The sequence below is a fragment of the Lissotriton vulgaris genome, chromosome 5 (assembly GCF_964263255.1).
Source record: "Lissotriton vulgaris chromosome 5, aLisVul1.2, whole genome shotgun sequence".
Lineage (NCBI taxonomy): Eukaryota > Metazoa > Chordata > Amphibia > Caudata > Salamandridae > Lissotriton > Lissotriton vulgaris.
In genome coordinates, this window is record NC_141693.1 from 675,605,582 (window position 1) to 675,619,806 (window position 14,225).

Genomic DNA, 14,225 nt, shown 5'->3' on the forward strand with positions numbered 1-14,225 from the left:
TGCCTGACTGAACCCACATATCTAGTAAGTTATGGGTTTCCATTAATTGCCTAAGTGCGCTAAATACCTTTGGTTTGCGTCCTTTATAATTCAGAGTGAAACTGTTATTGATGAATACGCCTATATCTATGTTGAAATCCCCACAAAAAACTAAGGAGCCTGTCCAGGAGGCCAGTTCTATCTCTAACTCTTGGAAGATGGTGGGATCATCCATATTTGAGCCATAGATTGCGCATATTGTAAGACCGCATTCTAGTTGAGCTATCGCCCATCTGCCATTCTTATCCGCTAATCTGCGAGTCGGGGGGCCCATGATAGGTTTAGCTAAGATAGCTATCCCTCTAGTTTTAGAGGATTGGGTTGTGGCTACCAGCAGATTATATCCAGGTAATTTAAGTAATTCCCTATCAGTAGTTACAATATGAGTTTCTTGCAGGCAAAGTATGTCTACTGGATTCTGGCGTGTTAGTTGGAATAGTTGAGCCCTTTTACTTTTATCGTTTAAACCTGCCACGTTCCATGAACATAAACTCACTCTCCCCATTTAAGAAAAAATACGTTCAGCCTGGTTTCCATATATCGACCAAATGAGCTGTAGCTAGCATCAAAAATTATAATGTCTCTTGTTTCTCTGCCATATTTGTTGTAATCCACAGATAATATTTGCATATACTTTACTTTGCGAATGAATTTGCGAATGAATTTGTACATTTTTTTGCATTTTCCCCCACCCCCACCCCCTTTCCCCCTCCCACCCCTTGATTGCCCTCCCACACCCCCCCCGCCTCTCCCCCAGTGAGGCATTTAGACTCTAGCTAGAGTCTGTTGTGATGGAGAGACATCGCTACCCAGTGTCACCCATATAGACTTATATCTTATAAAGTCCTTTTAGCGGGCGTAAGATAGGAGAAAATACATGATGAGAATAGAGTAGAGAGAGAAAGAAAAAAAAAGAAGAGAAAGAAAAAAAAAGCAGTAGTGAGTAAGATAGAGCCAGAGAACTAAGAGAGCAAACAGTGAGGCCCATTATAGAACTTTTATATAGAGAGCTAAAAAAAAAAAAATCCTGTCTGGAGAGTGTGATAAGCATCAGTTCTATGTATATTTTGGTTATCGTTTAGTTAGAGGAATTAGATAGGACTTAAATAGTCCACATGCTAGCACCCTAGGGATTTCCTAGGGATTTCCTTTTTTTCCCCACCTTTTTCTTCTTTTTTTTTTTTTTTTTCTTTTTTTTTTTTTTTTATATTTAGTAACTAATTGGTGGCTATCTCACAAAGACGTTATCTAATTCATAGCCTTGACTAGGTATGCTGTTTCCCTCTTGTTCTCTCTAGTTCCCTCTAGTCCCCCCTCTTTTTAAGGCAGTAAGGCCCAACGTTATAGTGAAAAAGTACATCTCTAGTTCATGCTGTCAAGAAAGTCTTTTGCTTTGATTTCTGAAGTGAAAAACTTAGCGTGGCCCTTATAGATGACTTTCAGAGTTGCCGGGTTATTCAGGTACACCTGGGCCTTTTTCTCCAAAAAAGGCTTAATCAGTTGACGAAGCCGCCACCTCCGCTCCACCGTGGTGTGACAGAAGTCGGGTCTAACAAAATAGGAAATTTCACCTCTTGTCCGATGAGCATCTGGTCTTGCTTTCTCGGCAATAGCTTGGCGGAGGAGGAAATTTCCAAAGTACACTAAGATAGCCCTTGGATATTTAGACTGTTCCTTTGCGGCCCTTAAAGTAAATGGAGTTCTGTGGGCACGTTGCACCTCTAGCTCCCAGTTCCAGGTGGAAAGTTCAGGGAGCGTATCCTTGAAAAGCTGGATTACAAACATACGCACATTCTCACCCTCAATTTTTTCCGGAACACCAAGTACTCGGAGGTTGTTGCGTCGCATGCGATTTTCCATTTCCTCGAGTTTCCACCTGACGTCTTTTAATTCAGCATCGTGAGCATCTACTTGTTCCTTTACTACTGTGGCTTCAGCCTCATTTACCACTATGCGGTCCTCCATGTCGGTCATTCTTGCATTTGATGCAGCCACTGATTTAGAAAGTTTGCGTACAACTCCCTGGACTTTATGAAGTGCTTGTTGAGCCCTGCGCCCATCTTTTGACGTCTGTTCCCTATGAGAGGCAATTGCCTGTAGCACTGTGTCCATGACAGATGTCAAGGTGGCATTTTGCTGATCAAAAAAAGGGGAACTATCGCTATGGGGTTTGGAGGGAGGATCCTGCATGCTAGTATGAGGAGATTGGGCCCTAGGGCGACCACTAGTACCAAGGTGGCCTTTTTTCTTTTTTAGCACTGTGTGCCGCCTATGTCTGCCCATAACTACGTCCGGATCACTATCTTGTGAGCTTGCATCCGTGTTTGAACAGATTTCTGAGTCAGATTGGGGATCAGAGAGAGAGTAGGAGTCTGAGTCGATGTCTTGGTCCTGAAGCAGTATAGACTCCTCCGCACCTTCAGAGATGGTAAAAAACTCTGATGGTTCCTTGTCTGTATCTGACGCTAAGCCTGACCCCAATTTGAAGTCAGTTGCACACTGCCCATCATTTAGATGCTGCCGAGCGATGGTAGTCTCATTACCCAAACTGGACGTAACTGTCTCGAGGGGGGTTGTGCATGCCTGGGGATGCACTGGAACTGGAACTGTTTCAAGAGAGTTAGGCTCGACAGGCTCGACAGAAGAAACAGAGGGAACATCACTGTGAGGGGTGTGCGTAGCCTGTATTGGTTGAGGTACTGGTGAGGATGCAGGTCTTACCTCCTTATGAATCGATGCCAACCCTTGCTGAGAAGATACCAGCCCCGCTGATGTAGGTGCTTTTTGCATTGTGGATTCTAATGGTATTGATTGCATTGTCTCTGTGCCAGGTGGCCCCCCATCCGTTTGGGCCTGTGTATCTGAATGTCGCTGTGCGGTGGTATCAGCTGCCTCTTCAGCCACTTCAGCCTCTTCAGCCTCAGTCGCCTCAGAAGGGGTCGGATCTGCCGGTTTTCTGGCCTCTGTTACCTCCGTCGGTTTTGAGCGTTGTGAAGCCTCAGGGACTTCAATGGGAACCACTATACCGGGCTCCAAAGCAAACACTGCCTGGGGAGAGAGCAGCGAATCAGGGCCGGCGGGAACTGCGGGAGCGGCAGCAATCACCGTCCCGCTCCTTGCGTGGTGAACAGGGGAGGAAGAAACAGCTGCTCCGGCGGGTAATTTTCGCAACAGGTCCACCACGGACGGCCCTGGCCCGGGCCCCGGTGTAACGGGAGTCTTTGCCATCTTGGACTGACCTCGCTCTCTCTTATGCGGTTGCTGTTCAGGGCAGGCTCCTTCCTCCGATACAGAGCCGCAGCCGCGCCTTGCCGCAAGCTTCTGTTCCCGGGTAGCCTGTTTAGCCGCTCGGGTTTTGGAGGCAGCAGTACCCGATGCAGGATTTTTTGGAGCCATCTTTGCAGGGATACAGTCGCCGGTCCGGATGGAGGGACTCTCTGTACCTCTCTGTGCCTCACTGCCTTCGCTCAGAGCGCTCGGAGCATTTGGGAGACGGTGCCAGGAGAGAAGCCTCAGCAGCGCGTAACCGAGCACCGAGGCCACCAGATGCAGAGATGGATGATGCCGGTCTGCTATAGAAGGAGAATCAGATGCCAGGTAAGCTCCACGCATATTACTTTTTTCCTCCCGGATATATGAGTTCAGTCATTCATATCTTTCTGCCAGCAACGCGGATATAGGTCATTCTCTTGCCATTCTCATAAAAAGGAGATCGCCCTTTTCGGTTTTCCCAGGCACTGGGCAGAGAGTGTCTCACAGCGGTCTAGGGAGCCGCCGCCATCTTGCCTCCACTCGGGATTGCTCATCTCAATGACAGATCAGGATTTCCTGTGGGTTGAAGTGACCCAAAGGGAACGAAAGTTGGCCCTGATCAGACCCAGCCTAAACCTAGTCAGAACGGCCCTGTCCCAAGCACTTGAAACCATGACTAAATACAGTTCCATTCCAAGGTTGTTTGTACAGCCGCATACTCTTTATTTTCAGGTTTCTGCAGTTCACAGTCCTCCCTTTCAATGTCCAGATGTTCCCAAAAGGCATCCTTAAGGCAAGTTTTATCCATATCGATAAGGTGACCAGGTGAAGTCATGGAATGTGAATGCCCATGTCACATTCAAGGCAGCCCAAGAGGATATCTCTGTCCAGCGAGGCCTTCTGGTTTCTTCAAATGGAACACCATAACATTAGAGGAGCCAATTTAATGACATCCTACACAAACAGTATGCCCTGTTTTTCATAGACGGCATAGCTAGATGATCCTGGAGACACTCCATTTAGGCATCTACAAATCCTGTTTTCCTTAGCTTGGCGACTTTGCACCCCCACAATCCAGTGCCATAGGTGAGGGTTGGTAAGCTTTTTTGTGACTGACTTACTACCTATTTTGGAAACCAGGCTAAATAGAAAACCCAAAACATTATAGAACTTCAGGCCTCTTTGCTTCAAACAGGGTCCCCAGGATCCATGTGAGTCGAAAATAATGCCCAAAATAAGGGAATTCATAGATCAAACAGCGGGGGGTACTTGAAGCACAAAACAATGGGATTTCACGCACTTTGACCCGCTTAGCATCACAAGCATTCTGCATTGATTTGTACGCAGCCCTAAGCTTCCATAACATTGGCAAAAGTATTTACTAAAGCCTGAAGGCCCTTTGGAGTTCAGGACATTAAAACGGTGTCCTCGGCAGATAGGAGGACAGGGACCCTTTTGCCTTTGACAGTTGGCAATTCCCTGCCATTAGTCGACAGTGTTACCTCCAGCCCATTAATATATAAAAGGAACAGGATTGGGGTGAGTACACACCCCGGATGCACCCCATGTCCCAGCCCAAAACTCTCTTTGCATTCTCCCCCCAGCCCAAATCTAACGTGAGCACCCAGATCATAATGGAGGACTCCTAAAAAGGCCACCAGGCCCGAGTAAAGCCCCAAGAAAAAAATAACTTCCCAAAGTTTGGACCTGACAACGCTATCAAAAGCACTTGCTAGGTCCATTAAAGAGACACAGGGTTGAGGTTTGCCCAAGGTATATTTGCTAGCAAGGGGGTGGAGACTTTAACATTGCTCTGTGGTCCATAGCCCAAATTAAAGCTGTATTGAACATCAGCAATGATGTTGTTTCCCAGGACTGGATCCTATCCACAACAACCCTGCCAATAATCTGTACAGCAGAGTCAATAAGGAAGATGGGTATATAACAACAAGTAGAATCCCTATCCCTCTTCTTGAAGATGGGAATAATAATGCCAGGGAGCCATGTCCTTAGCAACCCTACCTGACAAGTTGTATTGGAATAACTCATTTGAATAGGGGCCTAGACATTCACCTCCTGTATATACAAATCCATAGGAACTCAATCGGGTTCAGAGGCTCTATGCATGGAGCTCCTATGGATGGCAACAATCACCTCCCCAACGATGATCTCAATATCAAGAGGGGAAAGATGGCAGGGGTGCCACAAGTTCAGAACTGCTGAAATGTGTAACCAAGGAATCAGTGTTAATATTGCCCCACAAACAGGTAACAACATTATCAAACCGCTAGACATAGTTTACCGTCTCCCAGAAAGACCTAGGGTACCTGATTTACAGGTCAGGGTGCCCCACATTTTCTCCTTAAGTTTGTCCTTCCTTCTCCAAATGGCAAACCTATACACCCTTCTACATGATGTGGCTTAGTTCATGGTCCAAGGCATAGTTTTCAAGGCCTGTATTAAGCATATGTTAGCTTTCCTGCAGTCCTTATAAAACCAACAGTGGTGTTGGTACTTAGAAGGATGGTTGGACCTCATCAGTAAGTTTGTGATAATAGACCCTAAGAGGTCAAAGGCATGGGTCCTACTGGCCAAAGGGTGCAAACAATCGATCATCCGACCCAGGTGTTCGGTACAAAGCCTGCACATGACTTCGCCCATAATAGCTAACTTCCGGGCTAGTCTCAATCCAATTGCGACTTGGTTGGAAATTAATCCCCCCCACAGACATCTTGCGCACACCAGGATTCAGGCAGAGTAAAGTAACAAAAAGCAGGTTGTGGTCACTAAAAGAAGTAATAAGAAGAAACTTTATTGCATGATTTAAAAAAAAACTTTGCAAGTTACAAAAGATAAAAGTGTTACACATTAAAAGAAGATAAAACCCCAGTTCTTAGTAAGAGACACCCGTGCATCAAATATTAGGTTTCGGATTTGGCAACAGAACAGAAAGTGACCACAGCCCTCAAGAAATTTTGCTTAGCACTAGTTTAGTGCAACACACAGAGGCAAGGGCTCAAGCTTTCGAAAGCGAAACGGTCAATTTAAAACGAATCAAGTGCTCTGTTAAGAATCTACAGCAGGTAACAACGGAGGCAAAACATATTTTTGAGTAGAGACCCCCTTGCCCCCGTTTTTCAGAGTACACAATCGTAGTTGCCCCTTTGCCGACACGTTAATAATAACCCTTTGGGGCATTGGGGTAGTGTCCAAGATTTGGAAATCGAGTCCCGGAGTGTGCCAACCTATGCGCTGAGCGCCTCTAGTCAGTTAGTTTGGTGACTCAGACAATTACATTTTTTTTTCCCTTTGCCTGAGAACCTGCAAGGAGGATCTGCCAGTTGTTGTTCTGGTGGAGGTTGCCGTTAGTGAATCCCCTCCCCTAGTTTTTTTGCAGCATGATCCATAACCCTTACTAGAGCGCAGTTTAGGTTGGTGTTCCGTGGGTCAAAGCAGGCTAGTACTGCAACATTACACAATCTAGCCTCATTGATGATCCAGCCTCTCCGTAAAAGAGACTTTCTTTCGTTCAACAGACTTGGACATAGGTAAAGGATGTGTGTTATGTCTTCCCTATGGTTTCCACAAAGCAGACAATGTTGCTGGACTTTTTCTCTTTTTCAGTTGGGAAGATGGCAGGACAAATTGATCACTCCCATTCTTAGTTTTAAGAAACAAAGTTTAGTATGTGCGGTGAACGGCAAGATTAGATACTCCTGAGGCATCAGCTTGTCGTATGATCTAAGAGTCATCCAGCCGTGACTTCTTCTTGCTAGACATGCCATATCTTTCAGTGAAGAGAGTTTTTTTGCGCTTATTTTTCCTAGCCTTTCAAATTAGTTTTGGCTGACTTGTAAATCCCAAACTTCGTTCAGGCTTACATTTTTTAGTACTTTCGCCCAATAATCGTAGCCTGCCCGCCATCGTTTCGTATGCAGGTTGGACCATAGGTGTTGTGCTAGGCTGCCTTCTTTTGACAACCTCAGTTTATGGCAGCACATTAAGAAGCTCATCAATCTGGCCAGTGATTGGGTACAGATTCCCAGTTCCAGCCTGATTTATTCAGGTGACGTGTGTGTTGGTAACTGGAACACTGTTCTGAAGATTTTCGGAATGATTTTGTCTAATTGGCCACTGTCCAGTCCTTTTGACACTTTACCTCTGTATGATAGTGTAGGAATGACTTTTGCCTGTGCGGCCTGTGCGGCCTGCAATGTTGGGGTGAATGTTGAACCAAATAGCTTCTTATGAATAGAACTGAGTGCGAATGATAGTGCTACTCCCTCCTTTTTTTGCTCTTCTAGGTGGGTTTTGTATCTACCATTGTTATCGAAGAGAACTCCTAGGTACTTGTGGCACTTGGATTCTATGATGCTTTCGGAATTTAGGACCCATGCCAGCTTCTGGGGCCTTCCTGGACGGACCGCCAAGATTTTCGTTTTGTTATTGTTTATCTGGAGCTCGTTCTTTGTTGAATATTCGGCAGTGGCATTCATAAGTCTTTTTAGGCCAATCTTTGTGTTGCTTAGGAGAAATACTAAGTCGGTTGGGGACTTGCACTATTGTATTTCGTCTGGTAGTATGATACCTTCATGAGAGCATCTGTGCTTATAATTCGGCACGAGGGAGCCACCGTAATTTAATATGCGGCCGTTTTCAATAAAACTGTCAGATTCCTTCTTCAAATTGGAATCACGGTTCAGGAACTCGTTTATGCTCGATCGATGAGAGTAGATATAGGCTCATCCAATGCGAGAGGGCTTAATTCACTTCCTTTTTTTTCATCAGCCTATGAAAGCAACCGATAGAGCAAAAACGAGTTCTTTGAACCGTGATTCCAATTTGAAGAAGGAATCTGACAGTTTTATTGAAAACGGCCGCATATTAAATTACGGTGGCTCCCCCATGCCGAATTATAAGCACAGATGCTCTCATGAAGGTATCATACTACCAGACGAAATACAATAGTGCAAGGCCCCAACCAACTTAGAAGTCTCCTGATATAAAATCTTCGATTTAAGATCACAAGTCAATATTGTCAAATGTCCTGATGAAGGTGCAACTATTGTAAAGACACCGAAACGCCGCGTCGACTCTTTCTTTTGACTGTTTTTTATCATTGTCTATGTTTTTTTATCATGAAGATAACCTTTTTAGCAATGTTTTCTAAAATCTAGAGTTTAACCCTAAAGGGAGGTACCACAATAAATTGTGCAAATAGTTTTTATATCTTTGTTGGATTTATTTATTTATTTATTTATTTATTTATTTATTTATTTGAAACCTTTATTGACATTTCAACCAAATACAAGTATGGGCCTACAACCCCCGGGGCTGGCCGCTAAGCAGTTAGATTAGCAGAGAGCAAATTTTAAATCACATGCAGCACCTCGGGGAGCAGAATCACCATGCTAGCGTACTCTTGGTCACTGAATAGCACAATTAGAAAAACAGGATATAAAAGGTTTTCATTTTCTAGTATAGGATGGAAGGATCAGGTGCCGAACAATTTCCCAGCAGCGAAAAAAGGCAGGCAGAGTAGTAAACGTGTCAACAGTAAACAGTAATCGGTCAAATCAATGGCGCTGAAACAGGCAGTTCAGGATATGAAGGAATATTACGGTCAATTCGCGCTGGCTAGTCACCTGCCCTAAGACCCAGAGAACACCACGCAAATTGAGGCACAGATGAAAAAGCAGTGATTGATACCAAAGGAAACCCACTGCACTGACCCAGAAAAAGAAAAGACAAAGAAAGATGAGAGAAGAGAAAAAAGGCCATAGAAACAAAATAAAAATGAAAAATCCCCTCCCCCAACCCCCTACCGTGCACCCCTGCAGATGACTACGCCCCCCCCCAGCAGTGTGCCTGTCACCCGAGAACGAAACCCGAAATATAGAAGAAACAGAGAAAAAGGAAAAAGAAAGGAAACCCCACCCAACCGGGAAGTGGAGAGGGCGATAGTCTCTGCGCTCCCGGTCTCTCCCCCCGTTCTAACAAAGGGGGCCCCCCTAAACCAGCACGAATAAAGTTGTCCACCATACAAAAATACCCCGTGGGGAACCTCAAACCCCCCGCCCCGGAATCCGTCTGTTAATGAAGCAGTCCCGTTACCAATAGATCCATTGTAAACAATTCAACCCACAATCTCAGCCTTGGCCCCGTCTATTAAAGTTGCCGAGTCCCTTGGATAAGTAAAGCCCCATCCCCGGAAAGTCAAAAGTCACACAGTAGCAGCCGAAGCTTGGGCCAGCAAGCGGGGGAGGAATAGCAGATCCCAAAGCACACGGCTTGCACAATCGATGTCCCTCCCCGTCTCCGAAGCCAAGCATCGCTATATCCGCCATGTTGGGAGACCGATTGGGGAGGGGGTGCGACTTGTTCCGATACAGAGTATAGTGTGGGCCGACAGTGTCCAGGATGGGGGAAGCAGTGAAATGTTCCGATAACTGTGGGGCAGATGTTTCCGAGAACGTAAGAGAGTCACCAATCTCAGCACACACGATGAGTTCCATTTCTTCGGGGGCAGGCAAAGCTCCCAGCACCGGGTCCAAACGCGCCACTAGGGTGCCCAACAGGAGGCAAGTCGGCTGCCGGGTCTCAGCAATCAAGTCAGGGCTTGCTCCCGGTCCTATGATCCCATCTGCTGCTGACAGCAAACGATTGGCCTGGGCCCTCATCGTCGTGCGAAGCACCGCAAGTTCCGCCATTACCATCCGCAAGGAAGGGCCACACTGAGTCCGTTCCGCCAAGTTCCATACGTACGTAGGCATAACGATCCCCACGAAGAGGCACCCTCTCCGGGGCAGGATACGCCGGAGCAGAATCAAGCCGTGAGGGACGGGCCAGCAGCACGCAGCAACGTGTGGCGGGACCCCCGCCCCGGGGCACCAGCGGTGCTAGTGCCAGGCCTCCGGGCCGGGGCCCCCCGCGACGCAGCACCGCACGCCACCCGTCACCTCACCTCAGGTACAGCACCAGGCAGCAGATGGTTGCAAGTAGTCCAGAGAAATTTTCAAAAGTTCCAAGGACCGGACCCAACCACTCTCCTCAGTCTGTTGTTTTTCACTTTGGACCCGGGTAGACCAGCAATCGAGACCCCGGCTTCCAGTCTGGGTTAGGCCTCAAAACATGTTCAATGTTACTTCACCCCAGAACATCAGAAAAATTCTGTGGTCACATCATCGGGGTGCCGACTAGTTCACCCACACGACTCCGGGGCAGGAGATCAGGATATTCAACAGGATAACCGAGCGTAGGGCGAGGTCAGCGGAGCTGGGAGACTATGCGGCCATCTTGATTGGTGTCGTAGCTCCTCCTCTTGGATTTGTTTATTGAGTAATGTTTTGATATACAGTGCCATAACTGTTCAATATTTTTTTTTTTGCCACCATAACTTGATTAATATTTGGGATTCTCCTTAGGCCAACTTCCCCCACACGTCTCCCCACAGTCAGCACTTTGACTTTTTTCTAATAAAAACCACAGGGTTTCATTTTCTGTAGTGTTTACTCCCCTCCCTGTGTAAATCACCAGGGGAACCTTCCAAAAAAATGTTTGTGCTCAGGAGAACTACATCATCGACGTATAGGAGATTTGTGGCTAGTTTGGAAGCATGAGAGTTTACCTTGTTTAGGACTTCCGGGAAATCTGATAAAAATAGATTAAAAAGTTTTGGGGGCAGGACACATCCTAGTTTTAGTCCTTTAGATGTTGTGATCGGGTGTGACAGTCTGGAGCCATCCCCGATCTTGATCCTGACCCATGTGTCCCGGTGCAATAGCGGTTGGGCTCTTAAAAGACCATTTAGGATATTCAATCTGGAAAGCTTCTGCCAGAGCTTGGCCCTATTGACGTTGTCCAAAGCAGCTTTATAGTCTATAAATTCCATGTAGAAAGGACTAGAGCAGGTTACAGCCTGGTCTATCAAGCATGAGAGAGTCATGAGATTAACCGAGGTACCTGTGTCACTTGAGAAGGCAGTTTGGTTCGGAGGAATTACTGAATGTTCGTCGGCCCATGCCCGAAGTGAGTTGAGCAGTGTCCCAACAAAGTACTTTGCTTCATTGTCGATAAGGGCGACCAATCGGTAGTTCCCTGGAGATTTTTTGTCCCCACCTTTGAATATTGACGCAAGAATTGAACCTTGCCAAGAGGGCGGAATGATGTTCTTTTGTAAGATGGAAGTAAAGAGTGGGTATAGCTTGGAAGCCCAGAAGGCCGAATCCTCCTTGAACAAAGCCGGAGGAATGCCTCCTGGGCCTGGAGCTCCATCTTTCTGGACCTTTTTAATCTGTTTTTCAATTTGGTCCTCTGGGACTGTACTTTGTTCGATACTGCTTGGATGATTTAATCTCACTGATTGCTTTTCAGGTAATTAGCCTTGGTAGGGAGATTCTTCTATGGTTAGCGTTTTAACTAATCGCTCTGGAGGCATGTTCCCCACTTTAGGAGCATTGCTGCCCTCTTCTTCGGGGCACTGATCAGCTGTGTTTTCTTGTTGGTCGTTGAAGTGGATGTGCAAGAACGAATACCACTAAGACTCCAGTATGTTTGATGAAGCTGCGTTCAGGACATTCCCTCCAAGACAATTGATGGTACGCCAGAACCTCGCAGAATTATGTGACTTAATGTCTTGATGTAATTTAGCCCAGAAAGAATTCCAGTGAGCCCTGCGATGTTCTCTATTTACAATCGTCAGATGTTTGTAGGCTGTTCTCAATTTGATTATTGTTGGTGGGTCCATTGGCTTTATTTATAATTCCCGACATAGCCTGTTCATAGTTCTTTTTGCTGATCATATCGCTGGATTCCAAGAGGTCGACTGTTGCGTCCCATTTGATTTTGCATATGTTATTGTCTGTCTGACAATTTTGTTACAAATGTCGTCCAGTTAGCAATGTAATCATTGATTGTCCTACTGGTACTCTCAAAATGTGTTTTGTCTCCGTTGTTACCTGCTGTAGATTCTTAACCAAGCACTTGATTCGTTTTAAATTGATTGTTTCGCATTCGAAAGCTTGAGCCCTTGCCTCTGCGTGTTGTCTAAACTAGTGATAAGCAAAATCTCTTGAGGGCTGTGGTCACTTTCTGTTCTGTTGCCGAATCTGAAACCTAATATTTGATGCAGGAGAGAGAGGCTAACAAAGGTGCAATCAATTAAGAATGCTCCACTTTTCGATGAGTATGAGAGGCCGAGTGGCTTGTCAGGAAGAAAGCGCCTGTTGAGGGCTCTAAGACCAAGATGTTCCAGGTTTCTTTGTAAGGAGCGTTCCTTCCGGTCTTCCTTGTGCCACCTGGGAAGGTCCTTTTTTTGGCGCATAGATGCTCAAAGCCTCGGGTTTCTTGCAGAACATGTGGGTAGCCTGGTTCCCTACCGGGTAGTATGAGTATGGCCCACTGTATGTCATAAGATATTATTCATTGCCTCTATCGACCTCCAAGTAACCTTCGTACTTTCATTTGTTTGATCCTGAGCCGGTGCAATGAATTCTATTGATTTAATGTCCTGTGAGGTTATGACATTGGACAGGCCTATCGCTTCTATCATATTAAACCATGGGATCATATTCCTATGGTTTAATATGTCCCAGCTGCCTTTGGACTTATGCTCCGAGTAAAAAAGCATGAAGGTTGGATCCCCATGGGAGCGGGCCCCTGGAAGCCTTGATTTTGGCTATGATCTTTGGGTTCAATGCATTGAATCTGTTCCTGTTGGGGGTCCTGATAACTGCACGTTTGTTGCTTTGTGGACAGGTGTGTGAGGTGGCATGTTCCGTACACTAAAGCTCTTTTGGTTTGTGTCGCAGGCAATTGGAACTTCGCTTTCCTTGCCCTTTGCCAATATAGTAAAATTGCCTGGGTGATTTTTGTGTGAAGTGCTGATTGGAATCGGATTCGCTGAATTCGCGCTGCCAAGAAGATCTGTGGGCCCGGTGGAACTTTAGCCCTCGGCCTCTTGCAACGGCATTGAGTCAAAAAGTGCCATTTGGGTTGTTGTGGTTGACTCCTTTTTCCCCCTATTAGACAAGTGATCCTGATCTCCTCAGGCTGCGTCCTTTTCTATTGCAGATAACCGAGTGCCAGTCTTATTTTGTTTGTCGCTTTCCAGTGGAGTTGTTTAGACCTCTTGTTGGTTTTTTGGTTCGCCAATTCTTTTTGGGTCGCTATGCTCTGTAGTGGCAGATTGTCTGTAGGTGTTAAACAGAGGTTAAAGGCTCAGATCTTGTTTGCTCCTGCGGATTTTATTGCAGCCTTTTCGCTTCCTTTGTTTTTTCACCTTGCCAATCTGGTCTTCCAACTCCCGATCCGTTTGAGGTGGTGAAGTGGACTTAGCTTTGCATGCAAGTGGGGACTTTTGTTGGTCGCTCCTTGAACTGCCAGTGGCTGATGTATCCGGGAGTGAGGACAAGGCATTGATTTCATCCCTTTGGAACCCTCGATTTGATTTTGCTGTCATCTTTTCTTTGGTTACATGACATGAGTCGCTGTTGCTATTACTTGAGGGGGATGGCTTGGAGTTTGTAATTTCTTTTAGGTCTGCCAACAGTTTTTCCATCATTACTGGGAGCATGCTCAGTTTCTTGATTATTGGTGAGCAATCGCATCCTTGTTGCGGGTGGTGTGCGACCGCTTGGGCCCGTCTGATCATGTCATTCAAGGATGTAATTTTGTTATCTATTTTTCTACGTGCACAGCTAGTGTGTTTAAAAGGCTGATTTGTATACCCATTTTGTTGCTTGATAGGTCATTGCAGCAGCTGGCCTTTGTAGGATGGCCAGAGCTGTAGCACACACCTTCTCTTGTTTAAATTTCTCCTTCTTCTCCTCATTTGGGGATGATGATGGTAGAGAATGGTCAGGGGCATCTTTGCCATATGAGGACAGCATTTTTTCTGGTTCTTTTGATTCAAGAAAGGAGAGATCTCTCTCCGT

At 46.0% G+C, this 14,225-nt stretch overlaps 1 protein-coding gene across 1 annotated transcript; it reads right to left on the bottom strand.

The window, feature by feature from the left end:
- Positions 1 to 1,401: 1,401 nt before the first annotated feature.
- LOC147711387 (uncharacterized) lies at positions 1,402 to 3,435 on the bottom strand. The gene has a single exon (XM_086920160.1). It carries the CDS (start codon positions 3,433 to 3,435, stop codon positions 1,402 to 1,404), a length of 2,034 nt encoding a protein of 677 aa, XP_086776286.1.
- Between the last annotated feature and the right edge of the window lie 10,790 nt (positions 3,436 to 14,225).

Bases quoted from the DNA above. Each gene is read 5' to 3' on its own strand.
- LOC147711387 (XM_086920160.1), bottom strand. From the start codon at position 3,435: ATGGCTCCAAAAAATCCTGCATCGGGTACTGCTGCCTCCAAAACCCGA.